Below are 25,540 nucleotides of genomic sequence, written 5' to 3' on the forward strand. Positions count from 1 at the left end.
TGGAGAGTTTCGAGTTGCCAAAGGGGAGTGAGTTTAGGTATTGGCAGGTGCAGGACTTTGCACGTGAGGACCTACCTTTATTCCCTCAGGTACTGGAATATACACTTCTGGAGAAATAGCTGCTCCCGGATGAGGTGGGAGATGGCAGCATTGGAGATATATATGGGTTGTTGGGAGAGCAGGGCAAGGCAGGAGTGAAAAGGATCAAGTGGAAGTGGGAGGAGGAGTTGGGGAGAATGATAGGATGGGGAACTTGGTGTGAGACAATGCGGCAAGTGAACTCATCCTCCTCCTGCACAAGAATGAGTTTGATACAATTTAAGGTCGTGCACAGGGTCCACATGATTTGGGCTCGGATGAGTGGGTTTTTTCAGGGATAGCAGTCGAGTATGAGAAGTGTGGGAGGGGGCTCTGCAAATCATGCTCATATGTTCTGGGGGTGTGAAGAGTTGGAGAACTTTTAGGAGCTGGTATTTGGGACCCAATCAAGGATTGCAGGGGTTGAGGTGAAGCCAGACCCTGTGGTGGCAATTTTTGGGGTGTTGCAGGGCAAGCAGACCTTCGCCTCTCTGTTTATCCGGTGACAGATAGTTTTGAATTGGAGGTCAGCTACACCACCGGGGTTCGTGGCATGGCTAAGGAGTCTGTACGAATTTCCCAGGTTGGAGAAAATGAAATTTGCTTTAAAGGGGTCAGAGGAGGGCTTTGCGGTACGGTGGAGGTGTGAATGCGTTTCTAATTCACTTGTCTCTCAGTCCGGAGGAAACAGTCTCGAACGCGTTCGTACTTCAGAATATTCTTTATTGCGATCGGGGCAGCCCTCTAGGTATTCCGGAGAAACACCTCGGAGAGTGCCAAAGTATTGCTCAAAACATCCTTTTTTTATATTTATTATTAGGGGGCTGTCCCTTACATTCACTTGAGCTCGTCCCCATTACAAAGCATAAATTTGTTATTGCAATAGTTCCAGTACATGATTTTACAGACTTCGAGGTTATCTATTGGCACATGAGTATGTAGCAGTCTTAGCTTAATTAGCAGGTGTTAGCTATAGTTGCAAGCGGCTCCCACATTTCATATCCTGTCATCCGGCCATGCTCCTTGTTTCTCAAGGCTGTTCGGCTTATAGTCATGAGTCGGCTCACGACTTCAAATATCAACTTCCTTATCTGAGCAAGTAAATTCTCCTTCAATGGCTTCAATAACACATTCCTCTAATTGTGATTTTCCACTGGGGGTTTAAAAGGGGAAATATGTACAAACTGTATACTTTGGTTGGATGTTAAGCCTGTGTTATTTTGTTGAACATATTTGAAATAAAACATCTTTCCAAAAATTAAATCCCCCACACTCAAAATGTCGATGTTACCATTGACCAAAAATTTAACTGAACCAACCATATAAATAACGTGGCTAGAAGAACAGGTGAGAAGCTTGGAATTCTGCGTAGAATAGCTCATCCCCTGACTCCCCAAAGCCTGTCTATCATCTATAAGACATATGCCAGGAGTGTGATGGAATACTCACCACTTGCCTGGATAACTGCATCTCCAACAACACCCAAGGAAACCATCCAAGACAATGCAATCCACTTGATTGGCATCCCATTGACCACTTTCAGCATTCATTGCCTCAACCACCGTTAAACCATGGCAGCAGCATGTACATCTACCAGATGCACTTCAGCAAGGCTCACCAAGGCTCCTTTGGCAGGTCCTTCCAAACCCACAACCTCCACCACCTAGAAGTACAAAGGCAGCAGATGCATAGGAACATTACCACCTGCAAGATTCCCTCCAAGTCACACACCATCCTGACTCGGAACGATACTGCTCTTCCTTACATTCACTGGGTCAAAATCCTGTTATTCCCTTCCTGAAAGCACCGTGCGAGTGTGTACAACTCCTGGACCTCAGTGCTTCGTTAAGGCAGCTCACCACCACCTTGTCAAGGGCAATTAGGGATGGGCATAAATGCTGGCCTAGCCAGCAATGTTCACGTCCCATAAACAAATTGAAGAATGATTGTAACCTTGTAGCAGTTTTCTCAAATAATATAAAATACATTTCAACTCCTCACTGAATTTAGGTACTTGACAAATATTCAAATCATACACAGGAGTTAAATCTGAACCACTGCTACTCTCACTTAATCATGTTATCAAAACCTTTGTATCCAATTTAAATTCTCAAGCTTCCCTCTCTCTGCCTTTCTCTTTTTCTTTTCCTTGCAATTCTAATTTACACATTTCCCTTTCTTTTGCTCTTTTTTAAGTTCAATCTTTTGTTTTTCCATTTACTTTTCTAATTTAAACTGTTTAATCTACAACTGAATACCAGCTAACTCCATCGAGGTTTATCTGGATTCGCCTTTTTTCCCCATAATATTCAGATGTTCAGTTAATATTTCAACTGTTTCTGCTTTCTGAGCACTCTATTTCTAACTTTTCAGCTACTGCTTTTAAATTATCCTTTTTTAACTGTGCATGGTATTCACAGATAAGTCTTCTCTTTTGAATAAAGCTTCAGCAATAGACATAGCCATTTTAACTTTAAAAAAAATTCACCAAAAATCATTGTGAAATCTTGTTCATTTAAGCTCTAGCCAAACCAGTGTACTTGTCTCAACCTGTAGATTTGAAATTGCGGATGATTCCCCCAATTTGTCGTGATTTCTCCTGATCCTAATTTTAAAAAATAAATTTGAACTTCCAGTTAATAGCTGAAAGGATTTAGTAGCAAGATTTTACGTTTTAAGACTCACTATATCAAAAGACATTATTGATGTAGGAATTTATATCTTTACCCACATTCTCCTTTTTTCTCTTTCAGCACAACCAAAAAAAAACACCTCACAGACACACTTACACTGTCCTTTAAGTAGACATGCAATTTTCCCAGAACCAATTCAAGGTCATTCTTCGCTCCCAAGTATTTACATCTGGTTCTTTTTCTTCCTCAGCCTGGGAAATTTTAATCTCAGAACTGTCTTTCACAGTGAGGTATTTTCCCCAAAGGTTCTTTCTCTAAACAAGCAATTTGAATTTTCTAGCCTCGTTTTCACTCCTCATGAATTTAGTCTTTTCAATCCGAGTATGGGTGCTCACCTAAAGCATCCTGCTTCCTATAGCTGCTCTCCTTATCCCAGATCATGACAAACTAAGCTTGGGTGTGGGTTTCCCCTCTGAAAGCCCCTCTTCATGGCTCTGGGCATTGTATCCAGGTGGAAAAGCTGATAGTTTTTTGACTTGTAAGCTGCAGAGGCTGGCGGGCAAACACATCAAATCTTATGGCGCTGACCTAATTACTTTTGCACCCAGTGCGTTTTGCACTGTATTCCGTGACATGGAAGATTTAATGGTGCGAAGTCCACTGTCCTATCCAGGTACCATATTGAGAAGGTACCCAATATTGAAGAAAGACAGTGGACCTCCTGAAAATCAAGATAGGTCCCCAGAAACATTCTGAAGCTGGAAGATGAACCCCTCCAGGAAACCGAATTTGGAAGGGATCAATGGATCAGCCTTCACAACACTCCCCCCACCAGTACCAAGGCTTGCGCGAGAAGCTAATGATCCTACCAGTAGACTAAATTCCAAAGGAAGTTTCATCAGCAGAGTCCACACAAGGAATCCTAGTCAGAGTCCCAAAGCCAAAAGGAAGAATGAAAAACCGCACCAAGATTACATTGCACGAGTTCCGTTCTCCGAATCTTCCAACTCAACATTGAGAAGCCGTAGGTAGCCAAGTGAAGCCTCATTTAAGTTCTTGCTGCTCAACACTCCATTGATATAATTTGCCTGCAAGAAACTCACGTGAGAACAGAAGAAGCAGGCTGCTGTTCCACAAAAGGCTACGACCGCCTGTGCTACCACCTTCATGCCAAACATTGCCATGCCGTCAAGGTCTGAACTGACATTGCTCAAGCAAATCACCTAACAGCAACCACTTTCTCTGACACCCTAGCGGTTGGTGGATTCCATATAGCCAATTTATACAAGCCCCCAAGCACCAGCCGGGTGCAGCAAATCGTGGCCACCCTCCCACCCAGCCATCTATGTGGTGGACTTTACCAGACACCATTCAGACTATGATACCGAGAACTGGTGAAGCGCTTGCAGAGTGGGCAACCAGAAATTATCTGACATTTATACACCACCCAAAACAGCGAGGAACATTTCATTCAGCCAGATGGAGTAGGGATTACTCTCCCGACCTGTTCTGGGTCAGTTCATTTAATGGTATTCCCATCCTGCACAGAGCCTTGTCTTAAATGACTTCCCGCACAGCCAACACCGTCCTTCACTCCATCATAAAGGCCTACAAGTTCCAGTAGTCAACAGACCCAAGAAGATGCGATGGATCGTCTGGAAAGCCAACTGGACAAGATACAGTGAAACCTCAGAATGCAGAATCTCCACAATCAAAACATACATAGAACATAGAACATACAATGCAGAAGGAGGCCATTCTGCCCATCGAGTCTGCACCAACCCACTTAAGCCCTCACTTCCACCCTATCCCCGTAACCCAATAACCCCCTCCTAACCTTTCTGGACACTAAGGGCAATTTATCATGGCCAATCCACGTAACCTGCATGTTTTTGGACTGTGGGAGGAAACCAGAGCACCCGGAGGAAACCCACACAGACATGGGGAGAACGCGCAGACTCCGCACAGACCGTGACCCAGCGGGGAAATGAACCTGGGACCCTGCCGCTGTGACGCCACAGTGCTGTCCACTTGTGCTACCATGCTGCCCTATACAATCGAAGTTGACAAAGCAGACAACGGTCTCTGCGGTGCCATCTATAAAGCAGCCTGAATGGCAATTCCCTGGCAACCCATCTATATTCCATGCTGAGGAAAAGAGAGCTGCCTCCTAGAGGCATATGAAGCATCAGGAGATGCAGAAGTAGGAGACCATCTGATCGAATTCCTCAGTGCCGCGTGCTTCACCAAGTGTGGGAGGAAACCATAGCAGAACTAAACTTCACACACTCCAGCAGGAAGTGTTGGAGCCTAATCCGTCACCTTGGAGCAGCCCAAAAGCCACCCACTTAAAACTTCCCCTCATTTACTCCCAACCCCACTTAAAACTTCCCCTCATTTACTCCCAACCATGTTTCCACTGCTTGCCATAGCTAAGGTACCCTAGACAAAAACACCAATAGAAACACCTAGAGTCAACCCAGACACACCACCAGCAACACAGAGAAGACATGAACCCTGTCCCCTTTGAGGTTGCAGAACTAAAGAAGGTCCTGCAGGGCTTGAAGTGTGGCAAGGCAGAAGGATATGACAATGTCGCCCCAGAATTTATGAAACACCCAGGTCCCTGAGCTCTTGCCTGGCTGACCCCATTTTACACAATGGTCATACGTTCCAAAACGATTCAGAAGAAATGGCAGCCAACAAAAGTCATTGCCGTACCAAAACCCAGAAAAGACCCCGGGCGCAATTCTCCGCACTCACGACGGTGCGGAGAATAGCGGGGTTCGTAAAATTTTACGGCCACGCTAGTCTGACGCCCTCCCGCTATTCTCCCCCCCCCCCCACGCCCGACTCCCGATACGAATCGCTGCCGCCGTTTTTTTACGGCCAGCAGCGATTCTCAGCTGGCCGATGGGCCGAGTTCCAAGCCCTTTACGGCTGTTTTTATGAACGGCAAACACACCTGGTCTGGCCGTTCGTAAAAACGGCCGTAAAGTCCCGATTTTTAAAACCATGGCACCGATTGGCACGGCAGTACCACGGCCGTGCCAAGGGTGCCATGGGCCCGTGATCGGTGGGCACCGATCGCGGGCAGCGGGTCCGATACCCGCACACTCTTTGTCCTTCCGCCGCCCCGCTGTATCACTTCGCGGGGTGGCTGAGGGGCATCCCGGCCCGCGCATGCGCGGGTTTCGCGCAAATGCGCGATGACGTCATCCGCGCATGCGCGGGTTGGAGTCTTCCAATCCGCGCATGCGCGGCTGACGTCATGTGACGCGTCAGCCGGCGCAAACTCTGGCAAGCGGGCTTAACGAAATTCGTTAAGCCCGCGATGCCGGAGTTTACGGCGGCGGCATGCTAGCCCCGACCGGGGACCAGAATCGGTTCCCGGTCGGGAAGGGGGGGGGGCTGGCGTCAAACCCGCCCGGATTTGACGCCAGCCTTACGATTTCTCCCTCTCTGGGAGAATCGCGCCCCCCATACTTGCAGCCAGCTACCATCCAATTTCCCCCCTGCCGTTCCCATAGTAATCCTTGAATGCCTCATCCTTCAACACTTATCCCCAATCATAGAAGAGGTCCTTAGTGTCAACCAGGCTGGTTTCCGCAAGGACCACAGCACAGGGGTACTGGCTGGTGTCACCTACACTGAAAACAGTTTTCAGAAAAAGTTGAAGACCAGTACTGTGTTCCTCGACCTCACAGCTGCCTATGACACCGTTTGGCACATTGTCCTCCTCCTGAAGTCAAACTAAATGACTCCTCCAAGGCTCAGCATTGGCTTCAACCCTGTTCAACTTGTACTCAAACCTTCCAAAAACTACCTCCCGGAAATTCATATATGCCGACAACATCTGCCTCGCAATTCAAGCCCCCAACTTTGACACTTAAACAAGGACTTTTCAAAACTTGAACACATGGGGCTCGATTCTCCAAAAATGGGGCTATGTCCCTATGCCGGCGTAAGAATGCTGGCGTTTCACTCTTGGCATTCCTTAAAAAGTCAAGAGCGATTCACTTACCTGCAGGGGGCTAGCAGGGCCCCGGAGTGCTCCTCGCAGCTCTGGCTGCGGATACGGGCCCCCGCACATGCCCATGCCGGCGGTCTGCAGCGGTCGCGTCATGCGCCATGGCAGACCCAGACTACGGACCGACATCGACACCCCCGAGATGGCCACGCCCGCGGATCCGAGCCACCTGATCGCTGCCCTGGCTGCCCATGAGGCCCCCCGCCCTGTGCTCGATTTCCCCACCCACACCAGGGTGGCCAGGAACTGAGTCCGCAGCCGCCACCCGTGGCTCCCGACCGGCGATACGTGGTTAGAACTACACGCCGGAACTCGGACAGTTTTGCCCAGAAAATCGCTGGGGGTGCCTCTTTCAATGGCTCCCCATCTGCGCTGCGTAATCCGCGCAAGAGTGATTCTCTCCGGGCACGATTCCCGCGTAAACATAGATTCTCCGCCCCTGCGCCAAACGCGATTTTAGCACAGGGCTGCGGAGAATCCAACCAATGGTGGCTCAAGCCAAGCCCTACAAAAACAGTATTTTGCTCATTCCACCTTTACAAAGCAAAAGCCAACAAAGAGTTTAACATCCAAATGAATGGCTATCAGTTTAAAGCATCAACCAACTCCAACTTGCCTCAGAGTGACCTTAGATAGGAGACTGGTGACACCCAACTGAATGCTACCATGCGTATCATTACTGGAACACTGTGCTCAACACCACTCCCTTGGCTCCCTATCCTGGCAAACGTCACTCCTCTACATATTCACCAACTTGCAAAAACCCACAAAATGTTAGAAAAAGTTTGCAATGCCCCCGACCTGCCACTCCAAGCTGATCTATTTGGCCCACCCAAGGTACTACTCCCGCCGATGTTTGTCTGAAAAAACCTTACCACAAAGGACTTTGATGCAAATTCCACCTGAACAAATGAATGGGAATCATTGGACATGACAAACAAATGCCCGGTCTCCACCCCAACCCAACAGCTGCCTAGTATCCCCACCCTGCTGTGGTGTTCTAAGATCCAGGGTTGCGGGCAGCCTTCATCTCTAACTCCGGAGGCAGCCCTAGGCATTGTTCAGGTGAGTCCTGACAGCTGTACATCACGTTAAGGTAGGGGAACTGGCAGCATGGGTTGGTACCTGGGACTTCGATGTTGTGGCCATTTCAGAGACATGGATAGAGCAGGGACAGGAATGGTTGTTGCAGGTTCCGGGGTTTAGGTGTTTTAGTAAGTTCAGAGAAGGGGGCAAAAGAGGGGGAGGTGTGGCGCTGCTAGTCAAGGACAGTATTACGGTGGCGGAAAGGATGCTAGATGGGGACTCTTCTTCTGAGGTAGTATGGGCTGAGGTTAGAAACAGGAAAGGAGAGGTCACCCTGTTGGGAGTTTTCTATAGGCCACCTAATAGTTCTAGGGATGTAGAGGAAAGGATGGCGAAGATGATTCTGGAAAAGAGCGAAAGTAACAGGGTAGTTGTTATGGGAGACTTTAACTTTCCAAATATTGACTGGAAAAGATATAGTTCGAGTGCATTAGATGGGTCATTCTTTGTACAATGTGTGCAGGAGGGTTTCCTGACACAATATGTTGACAGGCCAACAAGAGGCGAGGCCACATTGGATTTGGTTTTGGGTAATGAACCAGGCCAGGTGTTAGATCTGGAGGTAGGTGAGCACTTTGGAAACAGTGACCACAATTCGGTGACCTTTACGTTAGTGATGGAAAGGGATAAGTATACCCCGCAGGGCAAGAGTTATAGCTGGGGGAAGGGCAATTATGATGCCATTAGACATGACTTAGGATGTGTTGGTTGGAGAAGTAGGCTGCAAGGGTTGGGCACACTGGATATGTGGAGTTTGTTCAAGGAACAGCTATTGCATGTTCTTGATAAGTACGTACCAGTCAGGCAGGGAGGAAGGGGTCGAGCGAGGGAACCGTGGTTTACCAAAGAAGTGGAATCTCTTGTTAAGAGGAAGAAGGAGGCCTATGTAAAGATGAGGCGTGAAGTTTCAGTTGGGGCGCTTGATATTTACAAGGAAGCGAGGAAGGATCTAAAGAGAGAGCTGAGACGAGCAAGGAGGGGACATGAGAAGTCTTTGGCAGGTAGGATCAAGGAAAACCCAAAAGCTTTCTATAGGTATGTCAGGAATAAAAGAATGACTAGGGTAAGAGTAGGGCCAGTCAAGGACAGTGGTGGGAAGTTGTGTGTGGAGGCTGAGGAGATAAGCGAGATACTAAATGAATACTTTTCGTCAGTATTCACTCAAGAAAAAGATAATATTGTGGAGGAGAATGCTGAGACCCAGGCTATTAGAATAGATGGCATTGAGGTGCGTAGGGAAGAAGTGTTGGCAATTCTGGACAAGGTGAAAATAGATAAGTCCCCGGGGCCGGATGGGATTTATCCCAGGATTCTCTGGGAAGCCAGGGAAGAGATTGCTGAGCCTTTGGCTTTGATTTTTAGGTCATCATTGGCTACAGGAATAGTGCCAGAGGACTGGAGGATAGCAAATGTGGTCCCTTTGTTCAAGAAGGGGAGTAGAGATAACCCCGGTAACTATAGGCCGGTGAGCCTAACGTCTGTGGTGGGTAAAGTCTTGGAGAGGATTATAAAAGATACGATTTATAATCATCTAGATAGGAATAATATGATTAGGGACAGTCAGCATGGTTTTGTGAAGGGTAGGTCATGCCTCACAAACCTTATCGAGTTCTTTGAGAAGGTGACTGAACAGGTAGACGAGGGTAGAGCAGTTGATGTGGTGTATATGGATTTCAGTAAAGCGTTTGATAAGGTTCCCCACGGTCGTCTATTGCAGAAAATACGGAGGCTGGGGATTGAGGGTGATTTAGAGATGTGGATCAGAAATTGGCTAGTTGAAAGAAGACAGAGAGTGGTAGTTGATGGGAAATGTTCAGAATGGAGTTCAGTTACGAGTGGCGTACCACAAGGATCTGTTCTGGGGCCGTTGCTGTTTGTCATTTTTATAAATGACCTAGAGGAGGGCGCAGAAGGATGGGTGAGTAAATTTGCAGACGACACTAAAGTCGGTGGAGTTGTAGACAGTGCGGAAGGATGTTGCAGGTTACAGAGGGACATAGATAGGCTGCAGAGCTGGGCTGAGAGGTGGCAAATGGAGTTTAATGTGGAGAAGTGTGAGGTGATTCACTTTGGAAAGAATAACAGAAATGCGGAATATTTGGCTAATGGTAAAATTCTTGGTAGTGTGGATGAGCAGAGGGATCTCGGTGTCCATGTACATAGATCCCTGAAAGTTGCCACCCAGGTTGATAGGGTTGTGAAGAAGGCCTATGGTGTGTTGGCCTTTATTGGTAGAGGGATTGAGTTCCGGAGCCATGAGGTCATGTTGCAGTTGTACAAAACTCTAGTACGGCCGCATTTGGAGTATTGCGTACAGTTCTGGTCGCCTCATTATAGGAAGGACGTGGAAGCTTTGGAACGGGTGCAGAGGAGATTTACCAGGATGTTGCCTGGTATGGAGGGAAAATCTTATGAGGAAAGGCTGATGGACTTGAGGTTGTTTTCGTTAGAGAGAAGAAGGTTAAGAGGTGACTTAATAGAGGCATACAAAATGATCAGAGGGTTAGATAGGGTGGACAGCGAGAGCCTTCTCCCGCGGATGGAGGTGGCTAGCACGAGGGGACATAGCCTTAAATTGAGGGGTAATAGATATAGGACAGAGGTCAGAGGTGGGTTTTTTACGCAAAGAGTGGTGAGGCCGTGGAATGCCCTACCTGCAACAGTAGTGAACATGCCAACATTGAGGGCATTTAAAAATTTATTGGATAAGCATATGGATGATAAGGGCATAGTGTAGGTTAGATGGCCTTTAGATTTTTTCCATGTCGGTGCAACATCGAGGGCCGAAGGGCCTGTACTGCGCTGTATCGTTCTATGTTCTATGTTGTTCCAAATGTGCTTTGCATCAGAGTGTTGTGTGTTCTCCCACGGCTGCTGCAGAGAATCTGGCATGGGGTGGGGGGAAGGACTGATTTCTCTCCTAACTTGTCGGCGGGGGCTTGGGAGAGTTTCACTCTAACCCTTGCCCATAGGCAGGAAAACAGTGATTTAAAAACTGTACCAGCTGCACCTGGAGTTGCTTGGTCTAATTCTTCATTAAAACATTCAGGTACTGAAAATACTTGCTGTTCATGGCATAATTTATTAATTTTGGCAGTTACCTTTCACTAACCAAGATACGGAAGATTATGTTCAGGAAATGAGTATTCACTCTTTTTGTTTTCTATGTGATTTACTTAGATTAGATAGTATACAAATAAAGTTCAAAACTCCCTTTCACCTACAGTGTTGCAACTTACATTGCTCAAATTTTACTTCCTGCACTGTACATTCCTGCCAGTATTATTGTTGACCATGATTCTGGAAACAGTGTTGCAGTTAATTTTATTCAACAAAGTGGATATTAATACTTCTAATATTAGGGCAACACCGTGCATATTTACATAGAACAGTACAGCACAGAACAGGCCCTTCGGCCCTCGATGTTGTGCCGAGCAATGATCACCCTACTCAAACCCACGTATCCACCCTATACCCGTAACTCAACAACCCCCCCCTTAACCTTACTTTTTAGTACACTACGGGCAATTCTAGCATGGCCAATCCACCTAATCCGCACATCTTTGGACTGTGGGAGGAAACCGGAGCACCCGGAGGAAACCCACGCACACACGGGGAGGACGTGCAGACTCCGCACAGACAGTGACCCAGCCGGGAATCGAACCTGGGACCATGGAGCTGTGAAGCATTTATGCTAACCACCATGCTACCGTGCTGCCTACAAATGTTCCAAAGTACTTAGAAGCAGATGCCATGATAAGTTTGCCAAAGGCTCGTGATGGGTACACATGGAATTTTGGATGAAGGAATCCAAAATGGCTGAGGAATCTTTTACCAATTGTGATGTGGAGAGAAGGATGGAATTCAATGGTGATTGGATCGTATCGCAGGATCTGTACAGGTCACCTAAGGCTGGAGAAATTAGAGGTAGAGACAGGCAAGGGCAGAGGTCACACAAGGGATAGGGATGTTGTGGATAGGGATATCAATTGAGTTAGTGAGGGCATGAGTCAATACAGTGCTTTCTCACTTTGCTAATGTATTAGTGGTACATTAGGGAGGAATATGATTCTTCTGTGCCAGCCTCCTAGCTTGGAATAAGAAAGGAATAGTGGGAATGAGTTACCTGAAAAAAAAAATCAGTTCCTGCAAACTTCTGTGTTGTAACCCCGCAGATAATAAACAAGATTTTTAGATGCCCGTAACAATTTATAATTGAATAGGTGAATTTTTGTTTTGAATGTTTGCTGTATTCTGACATGCAGCCTTCAAACTGCAAATAGTTATATGAATGTTTATGCTATTTAATGGTTTCCTAATACTCTTAATTTGTATTGATTTGTTACAGAAGCCCAATGGTGCAGTTCATCCATTGGATCAAAAGTGTTCATTTTCTTCGTTTGCACAGACGTTCTGGATTGGGACAACCTTTGATATTTTTGTACCCTTCCGAGAGAGGAAGTGCAGAATTTGTTTCTAACAGGCGACACTCAGATATTCAATCACTGCCTCCTCCAGTTGGTAATATCATGGCTTCAGGACAGCAGCCACCGTCGAGACCATCTTTCCATCCACAAACGTACCACAATTTTTTGGTCTTGGACTTTGAAGCAACTTGCAATAAACAATTGATCAAGCCTCAGGTATTTTTGTATAATAAATCTACTGCTCATACTTTTATCCTAGAATTTTCTCACCAATTCTAAACAATGTTTTTATGAGCCATATAATAATTATCTTGGACCACGATGTCCTGTTGATCTGGGATTCTGAACACAGGAGTTAATTTAGACTTGTATGTCCAATAGTAGCAGTATACTTTTATAGCCTTGGAGTCAAAGTGAAGAAGAATTTGAGGAAGCAATAATGATCTGCTTCTAAATGTCTTTTGCATGCTTCATAAATATATAATTTTAATATTTAATTGCAATAGTGACATCTAGTGACAGATAATCAACACTGCAATTATTTTTCATTAATTTGAGTTTTCCAACCTTGGATCATTTTTGTTGTGTCTCATAGAATATTATTTGACCATTGTACACCTGCACATAAGGTTAAGTCTTGCACCGACAAAGGATGTCTTATGTAATCTGACTATGAAGAGCCATAAATTCTGACATAGCTGAGAGTTGCAGTGCATCCATATACCACTTGAGACTGACAACTCCCTTACTGAAATATTGTTTCCACAGATTTATTTTGAAATAGCTCACTTTCAAGCATAGGCCATGACCTTTGGATCTATTTTTCTGGACAAGGTGAAATAATTTTCATGGTCCACTTTATCTAAATCCTTTAAATTGTTAAAAATAAACCCTTTCAGCTTTCAAGTGAGGACATGCCCAATTTACAATTACAATTTTTCTGGACAAGGTGAAATAATTTTCATGGTCCACTTTATCTAAATCCTTTAAATTGTTAAAAATAAACCCTTGCAGCTTTCAAGTGAGGACATGCCCAATTTACATAATCAAATCAATGTTCCTAGTCCATAGGTGCTAAAGCCAATAGTTGTGCCCATACTACTCTGGCTGAAATCGGCTAACTTGACACGGATTGGAAATTATTAATTGGGATTTGGGAAGTAATTGAGGTTCAGAAAATAAAAGAAGTATGCTCAAGAAAAATCTAGAAATTTTAGCAAATTGGATTTCTTTTTTTTTTTTTTTTTATAAATTTAGATTACCCAATTATTTTTTCTATTAAGGGGCAATTTAGTGTGGCCAATCCACCTACTCTGCACATTTTTGGGTTGTGGGGGCGAAACCCACGCAGACACGGGGAGAATGTGCAAACTCCACACGGACAGTGACCCAGAGCCGGGATCGAACCTGGGACCTCAGCGCCGTGAGGCGGTTATGCTAACCACTAGGCCACCGTGCTGCCCGCAAATTGGATTTCTGAATGTTTTTTTTTGAAAAATATTTTATTGAGGCATTTATACATATGTACATATCAAACACAACCATAAAACAAAACAAGCAAACAGAACTGCAAATAATCAAAACAACTAAAATACATAACACTCCACCATCTCGCCTCCCGCTTCCCAGCGGCAGTACCTCTTTTTAACCCCCCCCCCCCCCCCCCCCCCCCCCCCCCCCCCCACTGCTGGCATCTTGGGCGGGCTTCTCTCAGCCCGGGCTGACCCGGAGAATCACCGGGACCGGCGCAAATCGCGCCACGCCGCCCCAACGCCGGCATGCGATTCTCCGCAGAGCGCAGAATTGGCATCGGCGTGGTTGGCGCGGCGCCGGTCGGGGGTCGCTCTACGCAGCCAGCCCGACGATTCTCGGCCCGGGATGGGCCAACCGGCAGTCGGAAAAACGCTGTCCCGCCAGCGCCGTCCACACCTGCTCTCAGCCGGTGGGAACTCGGCCTGGAAGGGTCGGGGGCGGTCTGTTGGGGGGGGTCTTCCGATGTGGCCGGGCCTGCGATCGGAGCCCACCGATCAGCGGGCTAGACTCTCTGGCTGGGGTCTTCCTTCTTTCTTCCTTCTTCCGCGCATGTTGCGTCGGGGCCGGCACGTTGAAGGAAGGAAGCCACTGCGCATGCGTGGATCCCGTGGCGCCCAGTTGACATTAGGATCAGCAGCTGGAGTGGCGTGAACCACTCCAGTGCCGCGCTGGCTCCCTTTAGGGACCAGAATTGCTGATCTTGAGGCCTTGTTGACGCGGTCGAGAAACGCGACAACATTTCCAACGGCTCAACACTTAGCCTCAGGATCACAGAATCCCGCCCTTAACTGTTTTCAAAGAAGTCGATGAACTGCTGCCATCTCTGGGAAAACCCCTCCACAGACCCTCTGAAGGCGAATTTTATCTTCTGTAGCCTGAGGAACCCTGCCAGGTCACTCATCCAAACACCCGGTTTCAGCAGCCCCGAGTCCCGCCATTCCAATAAGATCCGGGCTACCAGGGAGGCAAAGGCCAAAACATCGGCCGATTTATTAATGTTGTTAATTAATCTGGCATGGATTTAGTTTCTGTTTTGGTGCAAAAAAAACCTTAAAGGAACCACCGTGTGTACTTGGTGTCATAATATTTTTATCTCATTTGAAACATCACAAGTAGCAGTCAGTTGGTTTACCAGCCCTTCTAGTTTATAACCTTTCCGTCACTAAGATGCCAATTGCAAGTCCTGCTACTCAATGGCTAATTTGAATGCAGCATTTAATGGCTGCTTCCAAGATAGATGAACTATAACTGTAGCACTTTTGTTTCAAAACAATGGAATAAAAAGAGATATAGGCATTTTGCTAAAGTTACTGATAAATTATCTGGTTAAACTTTATCTTCCAACATGCTATGACCGTTTTAATGAGAAATTATTTTGGCATCATGGCTTCTTTCTGTTTTCAATTTAAAAAGAACTCGATTCTCAATAATGTTCTTGGGGAGTATATGAAATTATCAGTTCCCTTTGTCTTCCCAAGACCCCAGTGGTTGAATTGAGAGTGGGAGATTTAGCCTCAGCCCTCTGCTTATGCCTCTGAGCAGGCCAGAAGGAATTGTGTGACAATAGCTAGAAGACAATTCTGGCTTTAATTCTGATACGAAGAATTTGACTGTGTCACCTCAAGGTACAATGAAACAATGCCCAAAAGCAATTATATGCTCTTCTATTATACAAAGGGTTAGGAATAAACATTTATTTTATTAAAAATCACATGCACTTTCTATCACTTATATTAAAAGTTACTGATTATCAAATCAATATTTTAAATAAAAGGAAACGTCATTTATAATGCAGTCAGCAATGATTTGAGCAGTCTAATACTATACAGACGTTTTTTATCCAACCCAAAGTATTACACATGATGAAATCCCCATTTAAATTTAATCCTGCACCTGTTATGAAAATGTAAGACAATTCATCCTGTACTGTTTTGTTCTTAACCAAAATCTAAAGGAAAGGAATAAAGTATAACATTATTTCTAATGTGAGGACTTCTCTTCTAATTGCCTTGAATCCCTTTAGACATCACGGTCCTGGACATCAGGCATCAAGACTCATCTGTCAAAGTGTAAATCAGCAATTAAAACACAAACACCAAAATGTCAAAGATGACCTAAAGCACAACAGGGCTGACAAACAAGTCTGGACAAATCAGTGGATAATTTATAAGCATTGCACTAAAATCTAATTATTTGGCAATTCTTATTTGCAGTTAGCTTGCACTGTGCAATAAATTTATCATGCCATAAATTATTTAGAAAAGGCTATCGTGTAAATCAAAACATAAGTAAATATTGAAAAACAAGTCCCGTACACCCATTTTACTTGTGTTATAATTTGTTACCAGAGGGTGGTGAGAAGTATTTTGTATTGTTTCTTTAAATAGATTTCACTATAAAGTTTATATGTTACTCCCATCAGATTCAAAATCTCAGCCAGGTCATCTGGTAGGGTTTTGCAAGGCACTTTTTCTCCCCTAGTATTGAGAATCAGATCATTGCAAGTAATCATTGATTATTCTAGATGGCTTGTAAGGTGTATTGTATCTGCCAGTCTGGTTACTTGGATGATGTATCAAGCCTAGTAACAACAGTGCACAAGTGAAAGCCAAAATATCCACAAAAAGTATTAACAGTCTACACAAGAAAAGGTAGAATTTGCTATATTTTATACACAACAATGCCTACTGGTTTGAGCTTCCAGGCAGTGACATTTCAGGGTTGGAACATTAATAAACAATTTGAATTTCATTGTTATGTCATACAATTTATCTCAACTTTTCCATTTGCTGCAGCCTTGTGGCATCCTTCCATAATTGTTCTATTCTCTATGGTCACTGAAAAGAACATATGAGCATAAGATCTAGGAGCAGGATTAGGCAATTGAACCTGCTCTGCCATTCAATACGACCATGGCTGATCTCATCTTGGCCTCAACTCCACTTTCCTGCCAATTCTCCATAACCCATTACTAATTAAAAATCTGGCAATAATAACTCGGAGCAGGATTGGAAATTCAGCCCTTCGAGCCTGCTCCGCCAAAAGGTTCGGTAACTCAGTTTGTTTTAAGTACCAGCTCTGTTACATGCTTATAAAAAAATTATTGTACTTCCCTCATCAAATTGCTTCAGCAGCATTGGAAGGTAAATCACGGTTAAAGTATTCATGGGTCAGAATTTGTCTGATCCTTGTTATGTTGATAATTTAAATTCAACAAATTATAAACTTCCCCATGCTGCATTTAAGTTAATGAAGAGATTACAAAATAATCTATTATGGACTGACAGGCATGTTAAATGGACAGGATGGAAAGACCACCTGCCCCACACTATGATGACTAGACACTTCTATACCCAGTTCCCCCTCCCAGCCTCACTACCTATCATGATGCGTGGTCTTATTCTGTATCCTGGAGAAAATGGCTTAAGTAAAACTGTTGGACAGTTTCATAGTCTGGTTTGCTAGTCACTTGAAATGGCAGACCGTAAATGTTAAAATGCCATTACATATGTCGTTGTACTACCATTGATTCAACCATGCACAGTGATAACGGGCTTCGATGTATGATCAGTTAAATGGCCACAAGTTATTCAAGCTGGTTGAAGCTGATTCAGAATCCAATATAAAAGGTTCCTGATCATTGATTTAATTCTTAGTATAATGGGTCATTAGATACAGACTGTAGCTCCACCTAACCTGTCTCAGTAATGTGTCTTAACTCTAACCACAGAAGGTCACCTATACTGTACCACTATTGTGTGAGTGGGACTGTCAAATTAGTGGTTAGTTTTATGCTGTGAACATGTGTCCATTGGGTATTGCTCTTAAATTCAGAACGTATACTTACATCAGTAAGACTTTGAATTTGGACCCAATTCTGGAATTCAAAGGACAGCCTGAAATCCCATTGCATCATGTCAGCTCCGACAGATATTGTTCTGTAAACTGTAAGGAAATAAATTGTATATTATTATTTGATAAACTTGAAATGGTCGTGACACAATCAATAATTTTCTTGTATATAAGAGATGTATTATGCTGACATTGGTGCTGAACCAATCAAATTAAAACCATGATTTGAAAATAAATTTACTTTTTCCTTATTTTTAAACAATATTGACTGACCTAATTATCAAAAATTATTTTGTTATTTTTAGATAATTGAAACCTCTCAGCTAGATTACAACCCCATAATCACTCTGCCCCATTATTATCTGCATAGCTTAAGACCTTTTCTTGCAGGCGAAACATCTTTACTGAAACTGTATTCTTGAGAATTCCTCCTACATACCTGAATTGATGTGCATTAGCTCATGACTTCTGCGCTTCAGGAATGAGTTAAGTGGATACCGCCTTATTGTGGGCTTTATTGTCTTTAGGGAACAAATTAGTGCTTTTGTGAATCATTCTAAAATTCATTCTTAAAATTACATTCACATCAGTTTATTCGACTTTGAAGGTTCTCTCCCTTTCTGGATGCAACACGTTTCCAGGTGAACTTAATGGAAGAGCTGTTATTTGGGTATTTATTCCCTACTCACCATAAACTGTTCAGTAGCATATTTATAGAACATAGAACAGTACAGCACAGAACAGGCCCTTCGGCCCTCAATGTTGTGCCGAGCAATGATCACCCTACTCAAGCCAACGTATCCACCCTATACCAGTAACCCACCCCCCCCTATTTTTAGGACACTAAGGGCAATTTAGCATGGCCAATCCACCTAACCCGCACATCTTTAGACTGTGGGAGGAAACCGGAGTACCCGGAGGAAACCCACGCACACACGGGGAGGACGTGCAGACTCCGCACAGACAGTGACCCAGCCGGGAATCGAACCTGGGACCCTGGAGCTGTGAAGCATTTATGCTAACCACCATGCTACCGTGCTGCCCCTATTTGTTTCTAGAATTGTTCCCGAATTTTTGTGCTCCCTACCACTTGGAAGTAAATAAGTGGCTGAGCTCTCCTGATTGCTGATTGTTTAAATCAGATAGTAACAGACATACAGCCCTCAAATTTTAAGCTCAATTCCAGTTCTTAGCTAGGACAGTAATAGGCACATTACAATTGACCTTCATGACCTTTGCCTTAGGGAGGGAAAAATCGAAGGTCAGTGGAAACCATGCATCATATCAACATGTCAGTGGGAGTGGGGGGAAGGAATAATGAGAAGTTTAGGAAGTAATGGAAGGTGAAGGGATAGCAGCCACATTGAGAGTGAGAGGTTGAGGGGAAAAATAGGGATATAAAAAGAGATGAGAAGAAACAAACCAATTTTCCAGATGGCTACCCTGTGCCTCCACATGAAAGGAAAGAGCGAGGAGCCAAAAAAGTTAGCATTCTTCTTGACTCCACGATAAAACTATGGTCCTGCTGTCAGCCACCGCTCACTACATACTGCTTCTTCAATCTCTTACCACCTCGATCTAGTCACTGTTTCCTCTTACCCCTACCCATACCCCTGCCTGCCTCTTTCTCCCAATTATTGCATTCCACATCTTCCAATTGCTTTTTTCTTCCTTTCTCGTTGACCCCTTTTCCACAACCTAAAGTCAATGCAGTGACCAGAAATTCAATTGACCTAGCATGTGTCTGTAGCTTTCAGGCATGATCTATGACTCCCGAGGCTCAATGGATTTTGGGACTACCCATTCTAATGCATTGATAATTCCCTGTACCTAATTCACACTGGCCTGACCATTTTCTGTTCCCAATCTCCCAACCAATTACCAATCCATGTTACAACATTATCTCCAATTCATTAATTTTCAGTTTTCCTAATAATTTCTGTGCAAAAACTTAGTCAATGCCCATAGATACTCTCTTATGTACCATATTAGCGACTGCCTCAAAAATTTCAACAGGATTATTCAAACTTCACATAGCTTTCACAAATGTGTGCTGACTCTTTGATCAGCTAACACTTGCTCAAGAGCTTAGTCACTGTTCCTGATGATACATTCTACACAACTGCTGTTCACCTGACAGGTAGGTAGTTTCCTGGTTTCTCCTTTCCTTGCTTCTTAAATAATGGATTAATATTTGCAATATTCAAATCCAATATCACAGTTTCAGAATCTGAAGAACTTTGGAAAATTATGACTCTCAAACCTACAGTTTCTGTACCAATTTATTTTAATAACTTAGCATGGAATCTTAGGGTGGAATCTAATCAGATCCTGGAGGTTTGCCTATTCTCTCTCCATTATTTTCTTTATTTCCATTCTTCAACTTCTTAGATGCACTGATTTATTTTTACATTCTGAAGGCTAACTTTTCATTTGAAATTCTATGTCAAGCATTGTGTCACAACTTTTAACGGTGTCACATGTGCAAAGACTCAATACATTAACCCTATTTCTTTCTCCAGAGATTCGGCAAGACCTACTGAGTATTTACAGCATGTTCTTTTTTAAAAACTTTTTTTCTTTTTGTTTTGAAGGTTCACTTATATTGCTGGTAACCTACCGACTCAAAACTAAGTTTCACCATTATCATCTCTGGGCATCTAGAGTTGGACGTTAAGTAACCTTGCCACAATCCCCCACCTAAGAACAAATAATTTTTAAGGGCAAGCACGTACATATGTAACACTTTAAAATGTTACAAATTCATTGATGACATAAAATTTCTGATTTGCGGTTAGCTATGAAAATGGTTGAAATAAATAAATCTAACTGGGCACAAACATTTAAAAAATCAAAATTACTTGTTAAAAATGCTTGCAATAATCATGTATCTATCAATTTAATGTACTTAAGACCTTGGAACATGAATCTAACAAACGTTGTACGTTATACAGATTTCCAAGGGAGAAGAAATTAACCTTTTTGTTTACTATATTTCTCATTTTTTTCACCCCTGCATCACATGCCCCAGGAAATTATCGAATTCCCAATCCTAAAACTACATGGAAGGACGCTGGAAATTGAATCTGTGTTCCATACATATGTGCAACCAATTGTGCATTCGGAGCTTACGACTTTTTGTACAGAGGTAAGCATTTAATAAAATGTCATAAATAAATAGCCAGTATCCCTGTACTTTTCACACAATCTATCTATATTAGTACAAAAATGACGTGAAAATATTTTATATTAAAATTATATATATATATATATATGTATATATATTTGCCTGACCAATATTCAATACAATATTTAATACGTAATAGATATTGACTTTGTACTATTTAGTTTGAGGTGGAGGAGGAAAACACAATTTCACATTTTATTTTAAGTGAAAGGTTCAAAAAGCAAAGTTATTGCTGAGAAGCTGCTTGGGAGTACCACATATGTTCAGGGTGTTTGCAGAGGTAATGTAAATGATCTTAGATGTTGGTTTAGTGATTTCTGATCGTGATGTGTTAATTGCTGCAGTGACCCTTGGTTTTGGAATAAAATAAGTTTAGTTCACCTCGTAGGACTTTTGCTTTAACTGTTTGACCAGTTGATTTGTGTGAATCAATTGAACATCACCCCTCTGGAGGCTGTCGTTTAGCTGATAAATAATTATGTTGGAGAATTGATACAGTGACCTCCAAAGGGGTTAACTAGAGATGCAGTAAATTGCTGCATTCTGCAATCTTGGTGATTTATCACTTTTTTTCATTTGAGATTCATTTTTAAACTAGAATACAGAGACCGTCCCTTGTTGAACGCCACGAACTGGTAACTAGCTTTTAACTGTCACACGTAAACATTGAGTTCCCACTCTGGGGGTAATCTAAATGGGTGGGGCTTCATGCTGTCAAATTAAGATTTCATCCAGCATAAAAGATCATGGAGCATAAGCGGTTTTGGCTTTAATTCCCCTATTTGTTAAAACAGCACTAGAGTCTGAACACAAAATTAAGCCAAAATCATCAAGGTTATTGCCAGCACATGATTCATTTGATAAGAGTCACTCATACATCTAGAATTGGACTTATTGGATAAATTTTGAAAAGGCTCGATAATGCAGGAATTGCAATGTACGATGAACCTGTCACAATGTAGGCAGCACACAAATTTCATGCCACCTCCTAATTTAAATTATAGTAGCATGCAGCCCAGCGTTACACACACACACTGCTGAGTGGCTGCATGTCACATCAGGGGACACCAAGTTTGTTTGAAGCTGGCATCACTTAAAGCTGGCCTATGTGACTTAAAGCCAATCAGCAGCTCTCAAAGTAAAAATGCAGTCTGGCTGCAGCAGGTGCCAGAACTGTTTGTGGAAGAATCACACAGCAGGAAGAAAATTGAAAATGGTGCATCAAGGCTGATTCTGATGCAGTACTGAACGCCTTGGTGCAGAAAGTGGACAAGAGGAAAGAGGTCCTCTTCTCACAGGGTACAGGGAGCCTCTCCAGATCAACACTGAGAATGCGTTGGGTGCAGATGACTATTGTTGTCAATGCGCCAATGTTCCAAGGGCCTGAATGCAGTGCGAAATTATGGGTGGCACGGTAGCACAGTGGTTAGCATTGTTGCTTCACAGCAACAGGGACCCGAGTTCGATTCCCGGCTTGGGTCACTGTCCGTGCGGAGTCTGTATGTTCTCCCCGTGTCTGCGTGAGTTTCCTCCGGGTGCTCTGGTTTCCTCCCACAAGTCCCGAAAGGTGTCAGGTGAGTTGGACATTCTGACTTCTCCCTCAGTGTACCCGAACGGGTGCCGTAGTGTGGCGACAGGAGATTTTCACAGTAACTCCATTGCAGTGCCAATGTAAGCCTACTTGTGATCCTAATAAAGATTATTATAAATAAGTTTAATCACCTCCCACAAGTGGTTAAGGCCAGTGGTTGAATCTTCAAATCTCATATCATTACAAACGAACAATTACTAGCCTCACATATCGGTCCATTTACCACATCCCCTTCACTGAGATACTAACAGTAATTATCAAGCAGAACCAATTATTCATGGCCTCACCCTGACACAATCACATCCACATCCCTGAGCTTACACACGCCGCCAGGTTTTCAAGCATGACAGCTACATGACCCAAACACATCGTACCACACCACCTTGCAGGGCAAGCTGAGTTACAACTGCAGCAGAAGTACCTGCTGAATGCCCTAACCCCGTGGAGAAGAGTGCTGGAGCAAGACATTGATAATGAAGGAACGCTATCACAGTCATCAACTCAGATACTGGTACAACATGACTTAGAGGTTATCATAGAGGGTGGAACCTGAAGACGATGAGCACCAGGTATAAATGGCCTGCAGCTTGGGCAGAGGGAAACAGTAGTGCTTTTGTTAGCTCCCTGAGAGGTGAGGTCTGTTGCAGCGATTCAGATGAAGACCTTGAAGAGTCAGTGTGCAGAAACAGGTCGATTGGCTTGTGCAATGAAATGCTTGGTGTGATGGCAGGCCAATCACAAAACCTGCTGTCACAGTGAGGAGCATAGAAGAATTTGGTACCAGCTTGACACAGAACTTTGCAGAGAGCTTGGTTCATATGCTTTGCAGTTCAGGATGACGAGCAGCTCCATGAGAGCACTTGCAGGCCTGACCACAATGGATCATCTAATGGTCAATTTCCTTTGTACTACAAACTCAGTTTCCTTTGTACTACAGGCAGGAGCCAGCTAGTGTCTGAGTGCTGGAGTGGACGCTCAAACTAGAATTTTGTAATCTCAGCTTGTGTGTGAGCACAGCGTGCTGCCATGCAAGCTCAGACTGCTGCCACTGTGGCTGAAGATACCAGGATCTTGTAGGGTGTTGGAGCACTCCTCCAATACAGATTACTGGATTAATGAACTACTGCCCTGGAGGAGTGGCAGTGGCTCTCTGGAGAAGAGACTTGCAGTCCTCTCTTGTCTTCCCATCACTGCCACTCTGCCAGCACCCCTGCTGTTGCTAGTCAACCAGTCAACCAGACTGCTGCTGCCCATGCGGCCCAAAAATGGTCCAAAGTCACATCTTCTCGGCTCAGAGATGCTAGAGGGTGTCCACCCGAATACTTCCCTCACTGAATGTCAGCAACCTTCCACCTTCCATACTGCAACCATAGGGTAGCAGCATAGCAGCCAGATGAAGGCATCTGCTAAACACACTAATGGAATGCATGAAGGTGATTCATAGATTTTTATAAATGGGATTAGGGTTGTGTTCAATGGTATGGTATCAGAGCAGGCAAGCACAGACAGCCTGGCCTGAAACGGAATATATTTGTTGTCTCCTTCCTCCTCCTATATCTGGTGGCAAGGACTGTGCTCTTGTAATGTCGAGATTATGTAGGATGCAGCAGGATTGTGGCAGAGTGCCCAAAGCAGAAATGTTGTTTCAGCAAGTTATTGGTCTGCTTGGTAATGTTCTGAGTGGCAGCATGGTCTTTGTCAAATGCATGCTGCCCATGTATGATTCTCACAATATTTTGTGTCCAATTCTCTGCACTCATGGCAAACATGGGTGCAAAATCAAGGCTTTTGTGACTGCTGCCAGGAAACTTGGCATGCACCTGCGTGATGTGCAAAGAATGGTTTCACATCAACTGTACATTCAGTGTTTGGAAGCTCTTTATGGTTACAGTGCACCGTTGCATTTAGATGCAGTGTCTGCAAAACCACGTGTGAAGTGAATAGTGCCATGCACCATGGAGGAGCTGCTATCCTGGCAAAGCTGTATACATGCTCCAACTACTTCTCTAGTCAGAGACAACGGAATATACTCTCCTCTCCTGGGATAAAGAGTATCAATTACTTCCCTTATCTAGCAGTGGATGGCAAACTGGAGGATGTTAGAGATTTCACTGCGTCAGTTTGCATGTAAAAGTGTATAGGCATTTGAAGCATCGTCCTTAGCCTATTCTGAGGCTGCAGGTCTGCCTGCAAGATGTGACAAATTTCCATGAGAACCTCCTTTGTAAAATAGACATCAAACACACTTTCCCTAGTTTGAGATGAGATAAATTCATCTTGAAGCCCTGGTGGATAAGGCCTCCTGCTAAGAGCCCTATTCCCTCTCCTCCTCCTCCCAATTTGAGCAGCTTGTCTTAATCTGTTCATTTTCTCTGTCATGTTGCAAGCCAAGAGAGATGATAACCACAACACCTATGACTGGGAGCAAGTGGCCTAACCAGAACTCTTGAAGTCAAAAACATCGCTTTTACCATGTGCAACACCATTCCCTGTCAACTTCATCAATTTTAAACAGGAACAGAAAACTCGTAGAACTTCTACAAACTCAAACAGCCAGTAGAAACTGATCAGCAACTAAAGTGAAAGTAGTTGATAATTCCTTCTTGCTGTTGAACCTCACTTGCACTAGCAGAACTATGGAGCCAAGTATTGCTGAATAATAGTCAAAAAACCTCAAATTTTGGTACCATGTTGATGTTTGTATGGGTATCTCCAGCACATTTTGTATGTATAACATTGAGGCAAATTAACATGCCAGCTGAGGACATCAAGGATCATCGACATCCTTTTTCTCTACTTCCGAATCCAGTTTTGAAAATTGGTGGACCTTTCATTTTGTAATTTGAGCATTTTCAATTCCTGTTTACTCCGAGAGGAAAAAGATGGAAAAAGGAAAGATGATAATCAGAGTCAAATAACATGACTGATCCAAACAAATGCTTTCTGTGAGCTGAACAATGTTTTTAAATGTTTGTCTTTGTTCTTTTAATTGAAAACCATTGTGTGAAACATACACTTGACTAACACTTGGCTCCTCTATCTTACCTGAGGCATGCAGGGTGGATTTGCTCACATATTTCTTCTGAATTCCAGAAAGCAACCCATTGTTTGAAGCATTTTAAT

At 43.8% G+C, this 25,540-nt stretch overlaps 1 protein-coding gene across 1 annotated transcript in view; it reads left to right on the forward strand.

The window, feature by feature from the left end:
- LOC119964533 (ERI1 exoribonuclease 3-like) overlaps nt 1–25,540 on the forward strand; it is a 498,848-nt gene that overhangs the window by 27,507 nt on the left and 445,801 nt on the right. Inside the window, exons 2-3 of the mRNA XM_038794156.1 lie at nt 12,176–12,470; nt 20,671–20,787. Of these exons, the coding sequence (XP_038650084.1) occupies nt 12,183–12,470; nt 20,671–20,787 (405 nt within the window). The 5' untranslated portion in view covers nt 12,176–12,182. The remainder of the gene's footprint in view (nt 1–12,175; nt 12,471–20,670; nt 20,788–25,540) is intronic.

This window comes from Scyliorhinus canicula, chromosome 4 (assembly GCF_902713615.1).
Source record: "Scyliorhinus canicula chromosome 4, sScyCan1.1, whole genome shotgun sequence".
In the NCBI taxonomy this organism is placed as follows: Eukaryota; Metazoa; Chordata; class Chondrichthyes; order Carcharhiniformes; family Scyliorhinidae; genus Scyliorhinus; species Scyliorhinus canicula.